Source organism: Coregonus clupeaformis, chromosome 5 (genome assembly GCF_020615455.1).
Source record: "Coregonus clupeaformis isolate EN_2021a chromosome 5, ASM2061545v1, whole genome shotgun sequence".
NCBI classification, from domain to species: Eukaryota; Metazoa; Chordata; class Actinopteri; order Salmoniformes; family Salmonidae; genus Coregonus; species Coregonus clupeaformis.
In genome coordinates this window covers 24266994-24290985 of record NC_059196.1, presented here as the reverse complement: position 1 = coordinate 24290985, position 23992 = coordinate 24266994, and the positions used below count along the sequence as shown (strand labels likewise).

Below are 23992 nucleotides of genomic sequence, written 5' to 3'. Positions count from 1 at the left end.
TTAAACAAGATGTACACAAAGCAAACATTTTACTTCATAATTATCAGCTAAGCTATATGTGAATCGTAATAATCTAGCTAGCCAGCTAGTTAAACAGGCAAGGCATGACCTAAAACTAATGTTATGCAAGGTAGATGTCAATTCTTTGTGGGTAGCTAGCTAGCTAACAATTCTTCTTGGCTATCTGGCTAGCTAACCGTAGTAGCTAGCCAGTTAGACCTATTGACTTACGCCTTGATCACACCAATAGTGTTATTGCGCAAAATAGTACGCAGCATTATCTGGAGATGTGTGCAACAAAAGTTCAACATTGACCTTCCGCTACCATTTCTGTCAACCCGTCTACGCATACACATACAGTTTGACACATACGTTCGATAAATCCAACTTATGCACCACACAGAACACACTGCCTCTGCAACGCAATGCTGCAAGGCAAACGCAGCAAGGCAAACGCAGCGTTCCATTGGAAATGAATGTACTTCTGGTGTACCATAATGCAATGACACTGTCAGTGTGATCGAGGCGTTACTCTGGGCTTGCGATCTACGCACACTACACTGGGTATTGTAGGCAGGGTAACATCCCAAAATTAACAGAGCATGTATTTATTAATGTATCAAGATAAAATATTGTATTCTGGCAACATATGGGATGTGAATGGGCAACATTTCATTCAGAAGTCTGAATTTATTTTCTCTCGCTTCAGCTCAAATAATTTCAAGAAATGTGTGTAATTATTTTACGTGGTTGTGTCATTTCTGTGCATACTTTCCGTTGAAGCTTGTATCGATGCATGCTTCAAAATATGTACAAACGGAGGAAGCATTCGAGAAGTGCCATCCGTGCTCCGTTTCACATAAATTATGTAAATGTAAAAACTTTGATTTGGACTGACACGGTAGTATGCATTTTGAGAAACACCCATAGTCTATCATCAGACCACTGAGGCTTTGAGTAGCAACAATCATCAAAAGGTATAAAGGTCAAAAATAGAGTTTTGATAAATGTAACAGCTGCATAATGGAGCGAGATACTCAATGCTTTTTAAATAAAAAAATCCATCAAAAATTGACTGAATTATAGCAGAAACAATTGTATAATAAGAGAAAAAAGTCTGTAATCCACCAGTTTTTTGTGGGAATTCAGGTTTCAACTTTGTCATATCAAAAATGTTCTTTTGAGAAACAACCCATAGCTTTCACCATGGATTCCACTCATATTCATGGTTGTTTTTGTCAAATCCTCTTGCATATTCAACATAAAATCAAATCCATTTTTATTTGTCACATGCGCCGAATACAACAAGTGTAGATCTTATAGTGAAATGCTTACTTACACGCCCTTAACTAACAATGCAATTTTAAGAAAGAATACCCAAAAAAAATAAGAAATAAAAGTAACAAATAATTAAAGAGCAGCAGTAAAATAACAATAGTAAAATAACAATAGCAAATATGTACATGTAGGTAGAGTTATTAAAGTGACTATGTATAGATAATTAACAGAGAGTAGCAGCAGTGTAAAAGAGGGAGAAGCCATTTGATTAAATGTTCAGGAGTCTGATGGCTTGGGGGTAGAAGCTGTTTAGAAGCCTCTTGGACCTAGACTTGGCGCTCCGATACCGCTTTTCAATGCGGTTGCAAAGAGAACAGTCTATGACTAGGGTGGCTGGAGTCTTTGACAATTTTTAGGGCCTTCCTCTGACACCGCCTTTTATAGAGGTCCTGGATGGCAGGAAGCTTGGCCCCAGTGATGTACTGGGCCGTACACACTACCCTCTGTAGTGCCTTGCGGTCGGAGGCCGAGCAGTTGCCATACCAGGCAGTGATGCAACCAGTCAGGATGCTCTCGATGGTGCAGCTGTAGAGCCTTTTGAGGGTCTGAGGATCCATGGCAAATCTTTTCAGTCTCCTGAGGGGGAATAGGTTTTGTCGTGCCCTCTTCACGACTGTCTTGGTGTGCTTAGACCATGTTAGTTTGTTGGTGATGTGATAACCAAGGAACTTGAAGCTCTTAACCTGCTCCACCACAGCCCCGTCGATGAGAATGGGGGCGTGCTCGGTCCTCTTCTTTTTCCTGTAGTCCACAATCATCTCCTTTGTCTTGATCACGTTGAGGGAGAGGTTGTTGTCCTGGCACCACACGGCCAGGTCTCTGACCTCCTCCCTATAGGCTGTCTCGTCGGTGCATCAAAGCTGGGACCGAGAGAATGAAAAACAGCTTCTATCTCAAGGCCATCAGACTGTTAAATAGCCATCACTAGCACATTAGAGGCTGCTGCTGCCTATTGAAATCACTGGCCACTTTAAGAAATGGAACACTAGTCACTTTAATAATGTTTACATATCTTGCACTACTCATCTCATATGTATATACTGCATTATATTCTATAATATTCTACTGTATCTTAGTCCATGCCGCTCTGTCATTGCTTGTCCATATATGTACAGTGGGGGGAACAAGTATTTGATGCACTGCCGATTTTGCAGGTTTTCCTACTTACAAAGCATGTAGAGGTCTGTAATTTTTATCATAGGTACACTTCAACTGTGAGAGACGGAATCTAAAACAAAAATCCAGAAAATCACATTGTATGATTTCTAAGTAATTAATGTGCATTTTATTGCATGACATAGGTATATGATCACCTACCAACCATTAAGAATTCCGGCTCTCACAGACCTGTTAGTTTTTCTTTAAGAAGCCCTCCTGTTCTCCACTCATTACCTGTATTAACTGCACCTGTTTGAACTCGTTACCTGTATAAAAGACACCTGTCCACACACTCAATCAAACAGACTCCAACCTCTCCACAATGGCCAAGACCAGAGAGCTGTGTAAGGACATCAGGGATAAAATTGTACACCTGCACAAGGCTGGGATGGGCTACAGGACAATAGGCAAGCAGCTTGGTGAGAAGGCAACAACTGTTGGCGCAATTATTAGAAAATGGAAGAAGTTCAAGATGACGGTCAATCACCCTCGGTCTGGGGCGCCATGCAAGATCTCACCTCGTGGGGCATCAATGATCATGAGGAAGGTGAGGGATCAGCCCAGAACTACACAGCAGGACCTGGTCAATGACCTGAAGAGAGCTGGGACCACAGTCTTCAAAGAAAACCATTAGTAACACACTACGCCGTCATGGATTAAAATCCTGCAGCGCACGCAAGGTCCCTCTGCTCAAGCCAGTGCATGTCCAGGCCCATCTGAAGTTTGCCAATGACCATCTGGATGATCCAGAGGAGGAATGGGAGAAGGTCATGTGGTCTGATGAGACAAAAATAGAGCTTTTTGGTCTAAACTCCACTCGCCTTATTTGGAGGAAGAAGAAGGATGAGTACAACCCCAAGAACACCATCCCAACCGTGAAGCATGGAGGTGGAAACATCATTCTTTGGGGATGCTTTAATGCAAAGGGGACAGGACGACTGCACCGTATTGAGGGGAGGATGGATGGGGCCATGTATCGCGAGATCTTGGCCAACAACCTCCTTCCCTCAGTAAGAGCATTGAAGATGGGTCGTGGCTGGTCTTCCAGCATGACAACGACCCGAAACACACAGCCAGGGCAACTAATGAGTGGCTCTGTAAGAGGCATCTCAAGGTCCTGGAGTGGCCTAGCCAGTCTCCAGACCTGAACCCAATAGAAAATCTTTGGAGGGAGCTGAAAGTCCGTATTGCCCAGCGACAGCCCCGAAAACTGAAGGATCTGGAGAAGGTCTGTATGGAGGAGTGGGCCAAAATCCCTACTGCAGTGTGTGCAAACCTGGTCAAAACCTACAGGAAATGTATTATCTCTGTAATTGCAAACAAAGGTTTCTGTACCAAATATTAAGTTCTGCTTTTCTGATGTATCAAATACTTATGTCATGCAATAAAATGCAAATTAATTACTTAAAAATCATACAATGTGATTTTCTGGATTTTTGTTTTAGATTCCGTCCCTCACAGTTGAAGTGTACCTATGATAAATATTACAGACCTCTACATGCTTTGTAAGTAGGAAAACCTGCAAAATCGGCGGTGTATCAAATACTTGTTCTCCCCACTGTATATATTCTTAAATCCCATTCCTTACTAGTTTTGTGTGTATTGGGTATATGTTGTGAAATTGTTAGATATTACTGCACTGTCGGAGCTAGAAGCACGAGCATTTCGCTACACCTGCTATAACATCTGCTAAACATGTGTATGTGACAAATAACATTTGATTTGATTTAGTCTGTAATAGTTTGCAAGCCCTGCCACATCCGACGAGCGTCGGAGCCTGTGTAGTACGATTCGATCTTAGTCCTGTATTGACGCTTTGCCTGTTTGATGGTTCGTCGGAGGGCATAGCGGGATTTCTAATAAGCTTCCAGGTTAGAGTCCCGCTCCTTGAAAGCGGCAGATCTACCCTTTAGCTCAGTGCGGATGTTGCCTGTAATCCATGGCTTCTGGTTGGGGTATGTACATACGGTCACTGTGGGGACGACGTCATCGATGCACTTATTGATGAAGCCAGTGACTGATGTGGTGTACTCCTCAATGCCATCGGAAGAATCCCGGAACATATTCCAGTCTGTGCTAGCAAAACAGTCCTGTAGCTTAGCATCTGCTTCATCTGACCACTTTTTTATTGACCGAGTCACTGGTACTTCCTGCTTTAGTTTTTGCTTGTAAGCAGGAATCAGGAGGATAGAATTATGGTCAGATTTGCCAAATGGAGGGTGAGTGTTTTTCCCTCTGGTTGCACATTTAACATGCTGGTAGTAATTAGGTAAAACAGATTTAAGTTTCCCTGCATTAAAGTCCCCGGCCACTAGGAGCCCCGGCTCTGGATGAGCGTTTTCCTGTTTGCTTATGGCCGAATACAACTCATTGAGTGCGGTCTTAGTGCCAGCATCGGTTTGTGGTGGTAAATAGACAGCTACGAAGAATATTGATGAAAACTATATTGGTAGATAGTGTGGTCTACAGCTTATCATGAGATAATCTAACATTAGGTGGTGACTATGTTTAAGAAAATTATAACGCCCCGTTTTATGATCTAAATGCACTGCTCTAGAATTTACCAATACACAAATAGTTTACATTGTGTGGAAGATCAAAACCCATATTAATGATATTTGGCTGTTCCTTTTCGGGAGCGGCTTCCATTTCAAATGATTTAATCCTAACTTTTTTTTATTGGCCAAAAAAGGAACACTCACCTATGCAAAGATCGCTTTCTCCTCTGTCTTGTGGTATAAATATTGTCTTTGTGCGTTTAATCCCCGTCCAACCGTCGGCGTTGTAAAAGATGCAGATCAAAATCCACATGTGCCATTGTTGACATTTTGAAGGGGACCAGCATGTGTTTGAGCGGTCATAACAGACATTTGCGCGAACGTAAAATCTACGGGAAAATGTGCTTTGGACAAGCAAGGAATGGGAATTGATTTTCTTTTTAAATAAATCGACCCAGCTACAATTATGTGACATACATTTTACACCCCACAAAAACAGTGAAGTAATGGCTGGAAAGGGGAATCATGAGGTGGGCGGGGCATGCACTTTACTACTTTGAGCCCTGTTCAGCCTTTTAAGAGTGCTACAGTGAAGTGGTCAACTTGAAGTGTGCGTTTGTGCCTGTGGGTGTGTGCGCATGTTTGTCTGTGTACATTATGTGTAAAAAAATTTATTGTCATCCACTGACCTTTCCTCCCCCATCCCAGTTATGTCCAAAGGCCAGGTGTGCACCAGCCAATACCGTTTCCTGACTAAGAGTGGGGGCTTCGTGTGGGCAGAGACCCAGGCTACAGTCATCTACAACAACAAGACCTCCCAACCAGAGGCTGTGGTCTGTCTTAACTTTATCCTCAGGTAATGCCCCACCTCCTCTCTACTCTCAAAGGGGACATACGTTCACCCCTTTCCATTCTCCCTACCCTACATCTTCTCCATACTTATTTATCATGTCACTATCTGTCTGTCTTTCTGTGTCTCTCTTTCTGTCTCACGATCTATCTATTTCTCTCTCTCTCTCTCTCTCTCTCTCTCTCTCTCTCTCTCTCTCTCTCTCTCTCTCTCTCTCTCTCTCTCTCTCTCTCTCTCTCTCTCTCTCTCTCTCTCTCTCTCTCTCTCTCTCTCTCTCTCTCTCTCTCTCTCTCTCTCTCTCTCTCTCTCTCTCTCTCTCTCTCTCTCTCTCTCTCTCTCTCTCTCTCTCTCTCTCTCTCTCTCTCTCTCTCTCAGTGTGGTGGAGCAGGCAGATGTGGTGTTCTCAGTAGATCAGACTGGCTGTGGGCTGAAGAGTGATCCTGTCTCTGAGGCCTCAGAGGAGACCTTGTGTGACAGTGACAACAGGAAGAACAGTGACGACAGCAGCTGTGTTGAGCTCTTCCTCCAGCTGAAGGAGAACCCTGAGGACCTCCTCCAACTGGCCCCTGTCTCAGGAGACCCCATCGTACCCCTCACAGGTCATCCTCACACTTTAATTCACACCTTAGTACTATACCAACTTGTGGTTAGTCTCCCCTGAGATTGAAAGGTTGGGAGTTTGATCCCCGGTCGAATACCAAAAGATTCTGGGGCCTGAGGCCCTGCGACACACTAGTGTACTAGTAGATCAAGCTGCCTCATGCTACAGAAGCTATGGGCCATTCTGGCTCAGACAAGGCTTACTTACTACACATTAATTCACTGTCATAAGTGCTCACAAGGCTGTTTTATGTTTTGTGTCTTGACATGTGTGTCTGTGTTTCTGCAGACATTGCGGAGCTGTCGTTCAGCCTTCCATCAAGCCCTGACTCCGTACCAGATTTCCCTCAAGAGCTGTGCACCCCTGAGTTATGGACGCTCCTCTCACCCATATTCGGCAAGCTCACCTCATCATCACCAGCACTGGTAAGAACTTTGGTTGATTCTTAAATGTCAGTAAAGATACATCTCTCTAGAGTCTATAATATATGGACCCAATGTGTTCTCACTGATGAGGAATCCACTATATATCTGTCCTCGTCAGATCCCCATCGAGGAGCTGCCAATAGAGGATGAGGTGGAGAAGTTCTTTGCCGTTTGTCCAGATGAGAGCGTGCAGAAGGAAGACCAGCCTGAGGTACATATAGTATACAGCTGAACACTTAATAAGGTGCACAGTCACAACACAATGACCTAGCTAGACCACACACAACAGTGCTGGATTTCTAGTACTTTCTTATTTCTTCAATACCTCAAACTATTTTGAGAGAGGCAAATTAGTAAGAGGGAGGCCATACCTGTGATTGAGCACTCTGTCTCCTGTGCTGGTAGGACGTGGAAGTGATTGATCTGGACATGCTGGCGCCGTATATCTCCATGGATGATGATTTCCAGCTCAGCGTCCAGCTCCCTGAGACCTCTGAGAGCCCCTCCCCAGAGCCCCCCACTGCTACCAGGAAACGGTAACAATCTACTCTACTCTACTGACCCACTGCTGTCTGGGTCACACCAGTGAGAGAGACAAGATTGAGCGACAGTGGTGTTGGATGTTTTGGAGTGACATTGGTATGGGTTGTTTTGGAGTGACAGTGGTGTTGGATGTTTTGGAGTGACATTGGTATGGGTTGTTTTGGAGTGACAGTGGTGTTGGATGTTTTGGAGTGACATTGGTATGGGTTGTTTTGGAGTGACAGTGGTGTTGGATGTTTTGAAGTGACAGACAGTGGTGTTGGGTGTGTTGGAGTGACAGTGTTGCTGAATGTTAATGTTCCTCACTGTAACTTCCACAGGAGTCATGAGCAGGATGAAGACATGCCCTCCCAGCTGATGAGTCAGGACAAGAGACAGAGACACTCGGTGTCCCCCATCAAGCAGGAACTGCTTCTCCGCTACACCCTGCTGGTGAAAAGGGGGTTTAGGGTTGGGGGAGGAGGGGTTTTAGGGTTGGGGATAGTGTATAGAATCTGTTCAAGGCATCATTAAAATGACTTAATGCACAATGATGTGTTATTAAAGTTGAAACGGTGTGTGTTTCAGGACTGCCTGGAGGATGCAGACAGCCCAGAGATGGAGCTGGGGCCACGCCCCTGCAGGCGGAGCCAACTGCTGACGGACAGGGACCCCATCCTCGGGGAAGCCCAGGGACAATGTGACACTGCAGGTACAAACACACGTCATGGTACTACTGTATCTTGGGCAAATATTTAGGCTTCATGTTTGGTATTTGCATACTATGTCATATTGTACCTACCAAATTCACTCTTGCTAATATCTACCAAAATAGGTGATGATGACCAATCTACCTCAGATCTCCTCCTCTTCCCCTTCTCTCTCATGTTCTCCCACAGCCTTGATGAGGGACCTCTTCTTGTCCCGCCCACCTGACCCCCTGACCTCCTCTCTGACTTGAGGAAGCAGCTGCCAATCTTCCCCTGCCAGCTGGGGCGTGCTGAGATAACGGAGCCTCAACAGGATTCACACACTCCCCAACCAGACGCGTCATTCTCTCTGCCAGCACCTCCAACTCAGAGACTTCCTCACGCTTGCCAGCCATGTCAACAACAACAGCCTGCTATGGTTTTCCTCCTTTTCTCTCTGAACCACTCTTGCATGTCTCATGGAGTAGGTGGCAGTACTAGGTTCAGCCCCCCCCTCTTTTCTCATTCAGGGTTGATTTAAAGTGTTCTCCTCAGTTCTTGTGAATACTTGTAGACTTTAGTCTAAACACTACACTTGACCCAATGGTGCTTCCGAGGTCAGAACAGACTCAAAAAAACACACACACAAATCAAGCCTAAGACACATACGTCCAGTATGTCTGACAAAGTGGTGTTTTAGAAACAGTGATGGCCCTTCAGTTGGTCTACTGTTCTTTAGTACGTTATGTGGACCTGGCAGTCTGGACAGGACATTTACCTTTATTATTATGATATTATTATTTTGTAACAAACGCACAACGGTTATAGTATATTCCAATAATACCTCAGAATGATCGCCAGTGGCATATATGGGTCATTTTTATAAGAAAGGATCAAATTAATTACTAACAACACAAGCCTTTGCTATTAAGCAGTTGGACGCAGGACTCAGGCAGTTGTGTTACCTCAAAAGATAATCTGTATGTCACATACTCCTCGACTGTCATACAAGGGCTCTTTGACTGCCATCTTTTTACCTAGTCTTTTTATATACTTTACATGCTAGACTTTAGAAAAATATGATGTATTAAATGAATGTTTTGTATGCTCGCTTATGGAATACTATTCTATAAGCCGCAATGTTTTTGTTGCTTTTATCATGTATTTCTAGGTGGTGCAAGATGATCATCTTGTCATATTCAATCAGTAATTATTTCTTTTCGGTTTATGGTTGCTATTTTGCAAATCCAGTGGACACATAAGACTTATTTTAGTTGCATGATTATAAGATTATTGCATTTGCAATAATTGAATGATCCTATGGTGGCTTTTGTGGCATTAGATTAATCTCCATAGATTCATCGGAATGTATTAGTTCCATTTATAAATTTGCCTTTTATCATATAACTTTAATTTTCAAGGACTAGTGTTTGTCTGTACTGTTTTGCATTGTATGTATTATTGACTGAATAAACTGATATAGACATAAATGCACTTTTTATTCAAGAGGATTTAATGTAAAGAAATACTGCCATCTTGTGGTGTTTATGGTAGATTCATTTTTTCGTAGTGCAGGTTGCTGCCTGACTTCCGATTGCATCTTGTTGCTTTACTTGATATTCAATAATGCTCCTTTGTTTCCCAAAAATCCCCCTTTCTCTCTCTAAAGGGCAAGCTAATCTCGGAAACCCAGAACTAAAATCTCAGTTATGTTACATGTCTGTCCACGGGAGATTAGGGCACTTCTGACCTCGTTTTATTCAGTTAATGTCAAGTTTATGCAGGGGAAGTAGAACATTTTTTTGAGTAAAAAAAAAATATATATATATATATAGTACCAGTCAAAAGTTTGGACATACCTACTCATTCAAGGGTTTTTCTTTATGTTGACTATTTTTTACATTGGAGAATAATAGTGAAGACAAAACTATGAAATAACACATATGGAATCATGTAGTAACCAAAAAAGTGATAAACAAATCAAAATATATTGGAGATTCTTCAAATAGCCACCCATTGCCTTGATGATAGCTTTGCACACGCTTGGCATTCTCTCAACCAGCTTCATGAGGTAGTCACCTGGAATGCATTTCAATTAACAGGTGTGCCTTGTTAATTTGTGGAATTGCTTTCCTTCTTAATGTGTTTGAGCCAATCAGTTGTGTTGTGACAAGGTAGGGGGAGTATACAGAAGATAGCCCTATTTGTTAAAAGACCAAATCCATATTATGACAAGAACAGCTCAAATAAGCAAAGAGTCCATCTTTACTTTAAAACATGAAGGTCCGTCACTACGGAAAATTTCAAGAACTTTGAAAGTTTCTTCAAATGCAGTCGCAAAAACCAAAACCATCAATGATGAAACTGGCTCTCATGAGGACCGCCACAGGAATGGAAGACCCAGAATTACCTCTGCTGCAGAGGATAAGTTATTTAGAGTTACCAGCCTCAGAAATTGCAGCCCAAATAAATGCTTCACAGAGTTCAAGTCACAGACACATCTCAACATCAACTGTTCAGAGGGGACTGTGTGAATCAGGCCTTCATGGTCAAATTGTTGCAAAGAAATCACTACTAAAGGACACCAAAAAAGAAGAAGAGATCTGCTTGAGCCAAGAAACACAAGCAATGGACCGGTGGAAATGTGTCCTTTGGTCTGGAGTCCAAATTAGAGATTTTTGGTTCCAACCGCCGTGTCTTTGTGAGACCCAGTGTGGGTGAACAGATGATCTCCGCATGTGTAGTTAATATACCATTTAGCAGACGCTTTTATCCGAAGTGACTTACAGTCATGTGTGCAAAACATTTTACGTATGGGTGGTCCCGGGGATCGAACCCACTACCCTGGCGTTACAAGCGCCATGCTCTACCAATTGAGCTACAGAGGACCACACCGTAAAGCATGGAGGAGGAGGTGTTATGGTGTGGGGGTGCTTTGCTGGTGACACTGTCTGTGATTTATTTAGAATTAAAGGCACACTTAACCAGCATGGCTACCATAGCATTCTGCAGCTATACGCCATCCCATCTGGTTTGGGCTTAGTGGGACTATCATTTGTTTTTCAACAGGACAATGACCCAACACACCTCCAGGCGGTGTAAGGGCTATTTTACCAAGAAGGAGAGTGATGGAGTGCTGCATCAGATGACCTGGCCTCCACAATCCCCCGACCTCAACCCAATTGAGATGGTTTGGGATGAATCGGACGACAGAGTGAAGGAAAAGCAGCCAACAAGTGCTCAGCATATGTGGGAACTCCTTCAAGACTGTTGGAAAAGCATTCCAGGTGAAGCTGGTTGAGAGAATGCCAAGAGTGTGCAAAGCTGTCATCAAGGCAAAGGGTGGCTATTTGAAGAATCTCAAATATAAAATATATTTTGATTTGTTTAACACTTTTTTGGTTACTACATGATTCCGTATGTGTTATTTCATCGTTTTGATTTCACTATTATTCTACAATGTAGAAAATAGTAAAAAATAAAGAAAAACCATTGATGACCCTTGAATGAGTAGGTGTGTCTGGACACTTCTACTCATTCAAGGGTTTTTCTTTATTTTTACTATTTTCTACATGTTCTACTAAAACCTCAATCAGGGCTAAACACACAATCATTACTCAACTGATTCCAGTAAATAGGTCAGTATTTCTGCATTCCTCATAAGCGGTTTATGTACTTTCCATTTGAACACAGTCAGCAGGCTTGACAAATTAAAGTGAGTTTATATTTATTTTTTAAAGTCTACTCCACTTCCCTCACACTGCCATGCCCTGGCCATCCTGCTTGTCCAATGTTGTTAGAACTTTAGCTCAGGCAGGTTAAAGGGGCAATCAGCAGTTGCTACATCCATTGTTGGACTCATAAATAAATGATATGTACCTGTTGGTTCTTGAAGAATATAACTTATGAGTTTAGTTCAACTGTCATACCCCATCAGAACCCAAAATATAAGGGTCTCTATTCAATCTGTAAATTGAAACGTTACAGATTCCGCAATAGAAATATTAAGGTAATTTGCGATTGAGCCGACATATGCAGCATTTACCGTGAATGCAGTCTCTTCTTTTGCGGAATCTATAATGCTTCAGCTTTACAGATTGAATACAGCCCTAAACTTGTTTGGCTAAAACTATTCATCATTACCAAAAGTATGTGGACACCTGCTCGTCGAACATCTCATTCCAAAATCATGGGCATTAATATGGAGTTGGTCCCCCCTTTGCTGCTATAACAGCCTCCACTCTTCTGGGAAGGCTTTCCACAAGATGCTGGAACATTGCTGCAGGGACTTGCTTCCATTCAGCCACAAGAGCATTAGTGAGGTTGGGCACTGATGTTGGGCAATTGGGCCTGGCTCGCAGTTGGTGTTCCAATTCATCCCAAAGGTGTTCGATGGGGTTGAGGTCAGGGCTCTGTGCAGGCCAGTTAAGTTCTTCCACACCGATCTCTACAAACTATTTCTGTATGGACCTCGCTTTGTGCACAGGGGGCATTGTCATGCTGAAACAGGAAAGGGCCTTCCCCAAACTGTTGCCACAAAGTTGGAAGCACAGAATCGTCTAGAATGTCACTGTATACTGTAGCCTTAATATTTCCCTTCACTGGAACTAAGGGGCCTAGCCCGAACCATGAAAAACAGCCCCAGACCATTATTGCTCCTCCACCAAACTTTACAGTTCTTTACAGTCGTTACAGTCCCGTTATGTGAGCTTGTGTGGCCTACCACTTCGCGGCTGAGCCGTTGTTGCTCCTATACGTTTCCACTTCACAATAACAGCATTTACAGTTGATCGGGGCAGCTCTAGAAGGGCAGACATTTTACGAACTGACTTGTTGTAACGTTGGCATCCTACGACGGTGCCACGTTGAAAGTCACTGAGCTCTTCAGTAAGGCCATTCTACTGCCAATGTCTTTGTTTATGGAGATTGCATGGCTGTGTACTCGATTTTGTACACCTGTCAGCAACGGGTGTGGCTGAAATAGCCGAATTGACTAATCCACATACTTTTGTATATACAGTCGGACGTTTACATACACCTTAGCCAAATACATTTAAACTCAGTTTTTCACAATTCCTGACATTTAATCCTAGTAAAAATTCCCTGTCTTAGGTCAGTTAGGATCACCACTTTATTTTAAGAATGTGAAATGTCAGAATAATAGTAGAGAGAATGATTTATTTCAGCTTTTATTTCTTTCATCACATTCCCAGTGGGTGAGAAGTTTACATACACTCAATTAGTATTTTGTAGCATTGCCTTTAAATTGTTTAACTTGGGTTAAACGTTTCAGGTAGCCTTCCACAAGCTTCCCACAATAAGTTGGGTGAATTTTGGCCCATTCCTCCTGACAGAGCTGGTGTAACTGAGTCAGGTTTGTAGGCCTCCTTGCTCGCACACGCTTTTTCAGTTCTGCCCACAAATGTTCTATAGGATTGAGGTCAGGGCTTTGTGATGGCCACTCTAATACCTTGACTTTGTTGTCCTTAAGCCATTTTGCCACAACTTTGGAAGTATGCTTGGGGTCATTGTCCATTTGGAAGACCCATTTGCGACCAAGCTTTAACTTCCTGACTGATGTCTTGAGATGTTGGTTCAATATATCCACATAATTTTCCTTCCTCATGATGCCATCTATTTTGTGAAGTGCACCAGTCCCTCCTGCAGCAAAGCACCCCCACAGTATGATGCTGCCACCCCAGTGCTTCACAGTTGGGATGGTGTTCTTCGGCTTGCAAGCTGCCCCCCTTTTTCCTCCAAACATAACGATGGTCATTATGGCCAAACAGTTCTATTTTTGTTTCATCAGACCAGAGGACATTTCTCCAAAAAGTACGATCTTTGTCCGCATGTGCAGTTGCAAACCGTAGTCTGGCTTTTTTAAGGCGGTTTTGGAGCAGTGGCTTCTTCCTTGCTGAGTGGCCTTTCAGGTTATGTCGATTTACTGTGGATATAGATACTTTTGTACCTGTTTCCTCCAGCAACGTAAGTGTATGTAAACTTCCGACTTTAACTGTATAATGTATAATTTTTATATCATGGATGGTCAGTCCTTGCATCCATAGCTCTGTCTATGAATTTGAGAGTGGTTACATTTCTCCAGCCCCATCCCTCAGCTTTTTACCGAAATGGGGGTGGACTTTGTTATTGTTTCAACTGCTGATTGCCCCATAGAACTTTAACTTAATTATTCAACATGGAACAACAAGATCTGGTTATTAGACTAGCTCTGTCTGTACTGTGTCCCAAATGCCACCCTATTCCCTATATAGTACACTACTTTTGACTAGGGCCAATAGGGCTCTGGTCAAAAGTAGTGCACTTTATAGGCAATAGAGTGCCATTGGGGTGCAGACTCTGTCTCAGATCCACCATGTGATCTACTTTCCTTTGACAAATTAGTCCCATAACCGAGTAAGGCCAAGAGGTTTAACTGTTAGAAACAATGTTGACTTTTAATCTTCTGTGCAATACAATAATTGCAATATTATGTAAATCTTACATTACATACATCCATTTCATTTTTTCTATTGGAAAGAAAAAGAGAAACAACTACATTCAATGTCTATAACAAATAAGTACATCCCGGGGGTTTCTGCCCCCCACCCTCCCCATACTCTCGTCAATCATTCAAAGCAGATAGAGGAGAGGGGAAAGGTGGGAACATGGCGGTGGAGGAGAGAGGGGTTGGTGCATACTCGGCGTGGGGTACGCTTGGCATGGTGGACGGTGTCAAGTGCGTACGTGGTGGGTGTAGAAAGTGAAACTCTTCCATGTGGTCAGTCACCACTCCCAAAAATGGACTGGGTTGTAACTAGAGCTCAAAATATGTTTCAGGGTGAACACAGATTTTACTCCTAAACTGACCAGCACATGTGATCTCTGTGTACACTGTTCAGTCGCCTGCTGGTTTCCATAATCGACGCTACAACTCTGCCATCATCGCAAATCATAAACCAACAAGAAGGAAAGTAACCTCCATTTCCACTCTCTCCAGCTGGGTTTACCCACAGTGCACAATCAATCAGTCACAATAGAGACGCGCAGGTCCCTGTGATGTAACAGTAATGGCACTACCAAAGTCACCTCAACAAACGAGGCTCTGGTCCCATCACTGATGGGATATAAACCATGTCTCCATGGCAGGATACATCTCATAACATTACAAACAGCCAATCAGAACTGGTGTGCTATGTATAAGGTTGAAACCTGATAAGAAAGTGGATTCATGCTGGTAGGCTTGAATCTATATAAGTGCCTGAGCACATGATTTTACTAATCAGTACATCATTGGTAGGTGACACAAATACGCCAGTCACTCAAATGTCCTTGTCATCGGAAAGTGCAACTTGTAAGGCCCGCACGTCCCCCTCACTCTGAACCTCTCTGGGATGGGATTCGATCTCCTCGTAAGGGGGCGGAAGGATATCGGGGCTTTGATTGGATTGATGGATACGGTGACTGGAATCTGATTGGTTGTGAGCTAATGATGGACCTGGAGCCTCCTGGGCCAATAAGAGCTGGGTGGGCCCTCTGCAGGGGGGCAGGTGTTGCCCCCAGCTCCCATAGACAGCCTCCTCATAGGTGGGCAGAGACACAGGCAGGCCATCCACCACCAGATCCATCTGGTCAGAGGAGCGCCTGCTGAACAACAGTAGAGAGATAATCAGATGACTTCAGGGACACAGCACTCACACAGTGGGTGGAGTTATCTACAATCTAACAGACACTACAGCTATGAAACACCCACCATTGATGATAACAACATGACTATAAAATTCTTCCTCCTCCTCTTTCAGCTTTCACTCATCAGATTATAAAGGTGCTTTCATTACAGGATGTGATGCCTTTCCAAGCCTCTACTGTTCAAAGCCACTACAGCGCTGTAACCATCCCTACAGAGCAACACACCTGGTTCAACCAAACATCAAGACCTTGATTAGCTGAATCAGGTGCGTTAGTCCTGGAACAAAACCTACATACACTGTAACGCTCAAGGACCAGGGTTAGAAGTGACCACACTGCTATAGAGGATCCAGTCATATGAATATAGCTGTGTGAGTGACAGGGATAAGAGCCAGTCATATCCACTTACCCGTGTGAGTGACAGGGGAAAAGGCGGGACTTAATCACCAAGCAGGCCGTGGTGGTGAGGAGGAATATGGACACGCCCACCGCCGTCGTGGCAACATTGGGGAGTGAGTGGGCCACCTGTTCCTCATAGTTAACATTTCTGTCTGAGAGAAAATACAACACAAACAATCAACACACACACCCATCAACTACCTACAACACACTTAGCTCTGGTCCAGGGCGTTAGCACGCACTAACGCCCCCGAACGCGCACTAACGCCCTGGACCAGAGCTATAACACACTCAGCAAACACATTCAGTAAGTACACACATCATTTTGATGAAACACACTACTGACACTCATATTGACAGTATAATACAGGGTTTTGCATTTGTTGGTGTGGTTTCTTATATCCATGACGCAGTACATTTCCGTGAGGTTTATTACGGCAGAGGAAAGAGACTGGTTAGTTGGTGACTTTGTTCACTTCCCGTTTCTTGATGCTGGTTTCCTGCCTCGATGCAGCACAGGCCGAAAGAGGAAGCAAGAGGCTCGGCTCTATGACTCTAAAGTAGGATGTTAAGAATCTGCTGTCGGCTTTTGCATCTCACATACACCAAGTAGGTCATTGTTACCACAAAGTCACGACCGTCAAATGTTAGTAATTGTTAGGTGTCTGAGTTCATGCATTTACAAAGTCGGTGAGTCATTTAGTACAGGGCCTACCTTAAATCACACTGCAACCTTAAATACCTAACACTTATCTCATATCAGTCACTCATGGACATACTCCACACACACATGCTCTAGTCCAGGGATGGGCAACTGGCGACCCGCGCCTCCTTTTGTAGGACTGCGGATCCATTTCCCAAAATACAAATAAACACAAGGTCCAATTTCGTGCATCAGCAGTTTTTCTCTTGTTATGTCAGTCACTGATAGTCACTCAATTACCCCATGTCAGCTAAAATGTTTTAGAATGGTAAGTTAGTCTAGCAGCCAGCTATCTAAACTTCTAGTAATCATGGTAGAATTTCCAACCGGTGGGCCCCCATTGATTTTGTTAGTCACTCTCACTCAGATATCATTTTAAAAAATTCTAAATCTTCTCTCCGCCCCATGGCAAAACATGTAGAATTGCAGCAAACTTGCTTTAAAACTGCAACATTTTATCTGCGCCCCATGGCAAAATGTGTAGAATTGCAGGAAATGAACTCTAAAACTTCAATGTTTTCTCTCTGCTGTCAAGAGGGGGGCCACGAAAATGTTTTGCTGTCAAGGTGGGGGCTAGGTCCGGCTCTGACTGCATTTGTGGGTACCGGTACCCCCTAGATAATAGATACAGGATGACTCTGTACTGCTACCCCCTAAATAATAGATACAGGATGACTCTGTACCTGTACCCCCAAGATAATAGATACAGGATGACTCTGTATTGGTACCCCATAGATAATAGATACAGGATGACTCTGTATCGGTACCCCATAGATAATAGATACAGGATGACTCGGTACCGGTACCCCCTGTATATAGCTTCGTTATTGTTATTTTATTGTGTTACTTTTTATTTAGTTTTTTACTTTAGTTTATTTAGTAAATATTTTCTTAACTCTATTTCTTGAACTGCATTGTTGGTTAAGGGCTCGTCAGTAAGCATTTCACGGTAAGGTCTACACCTGTTGTATTCCGCGCATGTGACTAATTACATTTGATTTGATTTGATTTGGTATGCAGACCCGCGAGCCACTGCAGCTCTCATGATGAGTTCAGATGTTATTGTGGCCCCCACCCCCATCAAAGTTGCCCATCTCTGCTCTAGTCCATTACACTAGGGGCAAAGGTTTCCCCCTCCTCCCCCTTGGCCGTGGTGACTCAGTACAGTCCACTACACTCACCTCGCGTGGAGAGACAGGTGGGCATGCTGGGGATCCATTTGCCGTGGTGGCAGTGTAAGCTGCGCACCGTCTCTTTTGGGATGGCATAGCCGGGCTCACAGAAGTAGTAGATCAAGCTCTTCTGGGGGAAGCCTCGGCAGGGGGAGGGGTTGCAGCGGAAGCCCCCATGTTCTGGCACCAGAGGGTGGGTGCAGTTCCCTTGCCTGCCTGCGGATGAGGCATACAGTTCAGTTGTTAGACTTTATTGTTGAATCTAACCTGCAGTTAATGCATCTCAATGCTCTGTGATTCAGGTTTGGTATTTGCTATTTTATTAGGATCCCCATTAGTTGTTGCGAAAGCAGCAGCTACTCTTCCTGGGGTCCACACAAAACATGAAACATGAACATTAATAGACAAGAACAGCTCAAGGACAGAACTACATCAATTTTAAAATGGCACACGTAGCCTACATAGCAATACATACAAACTATCTAGGTCAAATAGGGGAGAGACGTTGTGCCGTGAGGTGTTGCTTTGAAGAGGGAAAAAGCTTTTGTTAGAGACTTTATTAATAGATACAGTAGTTTGGATGGAGTAAGGCAGGTGGAGTCTGGGAGGAGGAGTCTTACAGGTCAGGGGAGAGGGCTCAGTGTCAATGCAGCATGATGCAGGTTGTATGTCCAGATAGTTAACTAATTAGCTCTTACAGATATATTACAGCTTTGGGTGCAGTTGTGACTGTTTCAACAAGTGCATGATGGTGCAACTTGGATGCCTAGCAGAGGTGATGACCATGGGTGGGCAGTTGTGGGTGGTTGGGGTGGGTGGTTGGGGAGGGAGATGGGTACCTGTGGTGAGTTCTAGAAGGGTGACCAGGAGAAAGAGCCCGTAGCCCAGAGTGATGTGTCCACACAGCCATGGAGACACCCGCCGCACAGACATCAAAACAGTCTTCCTGCAGGCGCAAATAAACAGAGGACTCAGTGCCCTGCAGATAGTCATGCACACATATATGCACACACAAATATCTAATCATGCACATGGAAAGCATCCCCTTTTGCCGTAACAAAGGCAGGGGACAGCAGTTCACAACTGCAGCTACCATAAACACCCACAGCCTGACCCTGAATGAGTGAATCAATGCCTAACCCTGTAACCTTTCATTTCCCAAAACTGAAACTAAACTTGGGTTATTGTTTAACACCTGACATTTACCAACATTACTTAAATGACTGGTAGTGGCACGAACACAAATGCCATGGTGTGGTGAGTTTCAGAGTGCTTTCATATTGGGGGTAGTGCCAGTCATCTCTGCAGCAGGGGAGGTCCCTGCCAACACCATGTGTGCCTTTCTCACATAGCCTACATGTGTAGGATCTTAATTTGAGGCAGTTTGCTACAGCAGGAAGATAATCCTGCAGCAACATGGAATGTAAATTATTATGTGTATTATAATTTATGGACATTTTTGTAGGGGTTGATAGCATTTTCGAAAGGGAAAATCAAGTCCGAATGTTTTTTCCATGAATTACCAACTTCCAAAGCCTTTTTAAACCTCAAATACACTACGAATGTTACATTTCCTGTATTGCTGGAAGGTTCTCCTGCTACAGGGTGATCAAATTAAAATCCTACACCTGTATCTGCTGGCTCCCCTTCCTCTGCGGAAGCATAGTTCCCGCTCAGCCCAGTCAAAACTGTTCGCTGCTCTGGCACCCCAATGGTGGAACAAGCTCCCTCACGATGCCAGGACAGCGGAGTCACTCACCACCTTCCGGAGACATTTGAAACCCCACCTCTTTAAGGAATACCTGGGATAGGATAAAGTAATCCTTCTACCCCCCCCCCCCCCAAAAAAAAAAAATATTGTAAAGTGGTTATCCCACTGGCTATAGGGTGAATGCACCAATTTGTAAGTCGCTCTGGATAAGAGCATCTGCTAAATGACGTAAATGTAAATGTAAAATGTATCAGGCAGTGAGCTGTGACCACAATGGGTGGCATCTTACTCACCATCATATTAAAAGATAACTTCTGTTTTGCACAAGCTGTGAAGTATGCCATTATACATTTCTCCAGCTCCATTATAAAGCATTACCTTAAAATGCAACACTATAAAATGAAATGTAATAAGTATGTATCAATAAATTCACTAATTTGGACACAATAAATTGTCAACAAATCTAGTAAAAAATAATCGTATTTTTCCACTGTATGGATTTGGTAACAGTTTTATCTTCTGTGTGCCTGTAATGATTCCCATGTTTGATATGTTAGTTAGTCAGTAATAACCCGTGGGTTAAATGACTTCTGCTATGTGGTACTTTGCACTTTCTGCTCTGATTGTCAAACTACTCAGCTGCATCCCTTTGAGATGTTACTGTAAGTGTCATTCATGGTGGAGGACTGTGACACACAGTGACACTTTTCATGCCATCCCACTGATCCAAGAGGAATAGGCATGCCTTCTGTGGCTATACCCACATCACATCCCAGAACTGATATATGATATGACTCACACTACTTATGTCTTTGTGTTGTCATGGAAATTATGACATATAATCAATGGGGATGTTATGCGTCCTATCAAAACACATCCAATCACAAATTATAAGGAAGGACCTTGTAGCCTACGGCAGAATATAGTAAGCAAAAGCTATTGTGTTCATCAAAACCAGGTAGGTTCATAGAAATGAGGCTAGTGTTTGTGGAACGTTCATGAGAAACCAACTAAATAGCCTACTAGCACTCGCTGAACATAAATGCGCAACGGAGCTGAATGCACAGGTGCATACCCAGAAATCACCAGATCCCCCCAAATAAATAGAAATGCCAAAACTGACGCATGTATAACATATCCTGAATGCTATATCAAACCAGTCTAATTGAAAATCACAATTTTCTCTAGCCGACTAAACTCAAATCCCAATAATTCAACAAATATTCTTATAGCCTACATCAACACTCTGTCCTACAGGCTAGCCATATCCTACATCTCATATGTACTATTATTGGGGTTAAACTGTTTAAATCATGTTGGGGAAAAAAGACTTGCCTAAAGATAACATCTCACCAATAAAGCTACTCACCTGTATAATCTAGATATAGGAATATTCCGTCCAAGGATTAGTCCAAGATGGAATAAAGAAATACTTCCCCGTCTGTTTGATGTACGATCCGCTCGAGATTAATACCTACTTTTTTTTATTCGGCAAATGTCCTCTAGATGAATGGGGCATATAGCAACAAGTGGATCTATTTCACAGCCGCTGACAATTGAATCATCGCTCAGCTGTGTTTTTGACAGGAACTGAGAGACTTATCATAGGCTGCGTCCCAGACTACGCGCGCTGGTGACATTGGTCGAGTTAGTTTTGCATGGCCTGGTGCCCGGGGTAGGCGGAGTTGCTCATTTTAGACCATTCCATTGGTCCTTAAACGAAATCTCCAGCCCCCCGGGGCACCGGGCCATGCAAAACGGACACCACCACTGTAACCATTGCGTCTTCACACAAAATCCCCGCCCTGGAGCACGCGTCCGCTGGACCTTCATATTCTGGAAATTCAAGCTCCATTTCGCAAAGCTGTGAATATTGAACTTTCAGTTCACCGCAGTATAATGAGCGGTCATCATTTTGGACCACGCTTTTCAAAAATCCTCTGTTTACAACAAGACTGTCCCCACAATGGTCGCCTACTAAGATGAGTGAAGTGAACAAACACAAAAAGTATACAGTGCAAGGCCAGATGATACAGAATCACATCAGATAGAATGACTTGACGGAAGTGCTAAAGATATAGTGCCGAGTGTGCCAATGCAACATCATTTAGTTCCTTACGGAGATACATTAATATTGTATTATGCAATATTTGACCTTATCATATTTCTTAAATGTATCAGGTTGATAAACTATAAACGTCTGGCCGTACCTAAGACACAATATAACTTACTTATTAGCAGTCAACCACCTATAGTCCCAGCCCATACCTTCAAGTAGATGACGATTTAAAACCACATTCATAGCCAAATGATATCATTCATCAACATCATCATAATGATTCTCACACAGCCAAAGGCCAAGTCTAACATCATTCATCATGATATGTGCTACACTGAAAATAACTGGGATGCAACTATTAATGTGTCACTAAGACCATTAATAACCAACTGTAATGTCATGAAGTTACCCTGTCTTTCATTTCTTGTAAGGCAGCACAACTTCAAAACAAGTTAATTTCTGGTACCTCTCTGGCAGTGGCATGTACAAGCCATAGTCCAAACTCTACACAGTATCTGATGATAGTCATTGATATATCCCTCATTATATCCTTCCTCACCACCTGTTAGGGCTATGCCTGTATTGTTGTAACCCTATCTGTAGGATGTATTCCTTGTTGTCACCACACTGATGAAGCCATGTCGGGCAAAACTATCCTCATTAAAGATGGAATATGTTCTCATTTTTTCACTGCGAATACTGTGTGCGGACCTCATAAGGGGTTGGGTTAAACGCAGAAGACACATTTCGGTTGAATGCATTCAGTTGTGCAACTGACTAGGTATCCCCTTTCCCTTCCTTATGTTCCTTTTTGCAGTCACTGATAAAGCCACACCACTCTATTTACTATTATAGCATTTTTTTTTTTTTTAGCAATGAGCAAATGAGTACCATCTGAGGAGACAAAGGCTATTGCTGTAACAACTGTTGAAATGGTTGACATCATCAATCGTCACACAATACACAAATGATAAGGCATGACAAAAGTTACATTTTAGAAAAACTGTATTTGCAAAAGATATTGAAAATCTGCAAAGAATAGTTTTTTTTTTTTTTTGTTTTTTACAATAACCAGTGGAAATTCAAAAATCCAGGGGGGTTGGAACTCTTCAGAAAAACTGTAAACTATCACAAACTCAACAATACTGATGCATAAATGATTTAGCGTACAAGAAAGTGTGAAACATTATCATACAGACAAGTTGGAGAAATTCACACAAACATATTTCCAAGTAGGCCAGTCAGTAGTCATCACAGCTCCTAATTGGAATTTGAGCATTCTCTCAACAAACACAAACCAGCGAGAACAATGATGTGTTTACGCTGAGGCACTAGACTCCTGGAGATGAGTAAAATCATTATATACATTTGCAAATAACCGTAATTGTAAAGAAAGGGAATCATATTAATATTGTAATTTTTCTGAACGTTAAGGCATTAACACACAAAAAACGATAAAACTATGTTAAGCCGTTCTAACCTTGAAAGCCATTCATTTAAGTAGAAGCTACAGGAATGTCAAATACCAACTGAGAAATGTACGTGATTGGTTTCATTCCAGCCACTGCAAACTGTAGTAGACATGAGTGAAACCAATGGCGATTGAAATCTTATCTAACATGTGGGGGTTAATGAGATGCTTCAATTCTATAGTTTGAGGAATGAGAAGTCTATAGATTTATTTTGCATTCATCGTTATACAGTATTTGATAAAAAACACAAAATACCAAGTGTGTGCCATCACTTCATGGTACTTATTAGTTAAGTGATTTAGAAATATACATATGCAAATATGGATTTAATGAGTATCAAAATAGGATTTGTTTAGAAAATTAGTTTGTTGTCGTCAAAATGCTACACAATTATAGTTACAAAACTTTGTGAGCAATGAAAAGTGATCAGTTTAGAATATTGTTGCAAAAGCATTACTCCTACTAACTTTGATTGTCATTCTTTCAGCCCATCTTTTCACTCAGTTTTGCAAAACTAAACTGGAAGAAAAAAAATGTTTTACACAGGAAACAAAGATGGATCACAACTTATTCAGGCTTGCCAACCATCATGTCACTTTTAACAGACTTCCACTTGTCTTTTGGAAATATGGAGTAGTCTCACATTTAAATTCAACCAGACTACCCTTTGAGCATTAGTAAAAATAATTGAAATGGTTTAAGTGAGTGA

At 42.7% G+C, this 23992-nt stretch overlaps 2 protein-coding genes across 3 annotated transcripts in view; one reads left to right on the top strand and one right to left on the bottom strand.

The window, feature by feature from the left end:
* Positions 1-9571, top strand: part of LOC121564213 (hypoxia-inducible factor 1-alpha) — a 38935-nt gene extending 29364 nt beyond the window's left edge. The window contains exons 8-15 of the mRNA XM_041875676.2: positions 5703-5850; positions 6220-6443; positions 6734-6870; positions 6989-7081; positions 7276-7406; positions 7734-7845; positions 7981-8104; positions 8292-9571. Of these exons, the coding sequence (XP_041731610.1) occupies positions 5703-5850; positions 6220-6443; positions 6734-6870; positions 6989-7081; positions 7276-7406; positions 7734-7845; positions 7981-8104; positions 8292-8353 (1031 nt within the window). The 3' untranslated portion in view covers positions 8354-9571. The remainder of the gene's footprint in view (positions 1-5702; positions 5851-6219; positions 6444-6733; positions 6871-6988; positions 7082-7275; positions 7407-7733; positions 7846-7980; positions 8105-8291) is intronic.
* Positions 9572-14448: 4877 nt separating this feature from the next.
* LOC121567118 (sushi domain-containing protein 6-like) lies at positions 14449-21323 on the bottom strand. 2 transcript variants are annotated; one of them, XM_041877060.1, is made up of 5 exons: positions 21122-21323; positions 18881-18987; positions 18051-18257; positions 16177-16318; positions 14449-15725 (listed from the first exon to the last, which is right to left on the bottom strand). In XM_041877060.1, the coding sequence occupies exons 2-5, from the start codon at positions 18972-18974 to the stop codon at positions 15401-15403; spliced, it is 768 nt and encodes a 255-aa protein (XP_041732994.1). In that variant the 5' UTR covers positions 18975-18987; positions 21122-21323; the 3' UTR covers positions 14449-15400. The 2 variants fall into 2 exon arrangements, with proteins under 2 accessions (XP_041732994.1, XP_041732995.1); XM_041877061.1 differs by having other exon boundaries at positions 14449-15722.
* Positions 21324-23992: the final 2669 nt, after the last annotated feature.

What these genes read in the sequence shown, in the direction of transcription:
- LOC121567118 (XM_041877060.1), bottom strand. Translation starts at nt 18,974, where the DNA reads ATGTCTGTGCGGCGGGTGTCTCCATGGCTGTGTGGACACATCACTCTG. An exon ending in CCTTCTAGAACTCACCACAG is followed by an intron (nt 18,258 to 18,880) that starts GTACCCATCTCC and finishes CCTCATCCGCAG; the next exon opens with GCAGGCAAGGGAACTGCACC. An exon ending in TTCCCCTGTCACTCACACGG is followed by an intron (nt 15,726 to 16,176) that starts GTAAGTGGATAT and finishes ACTGTTGTTCAG; the next exon opens with CAGGCGCTCCTCTGACCAGA.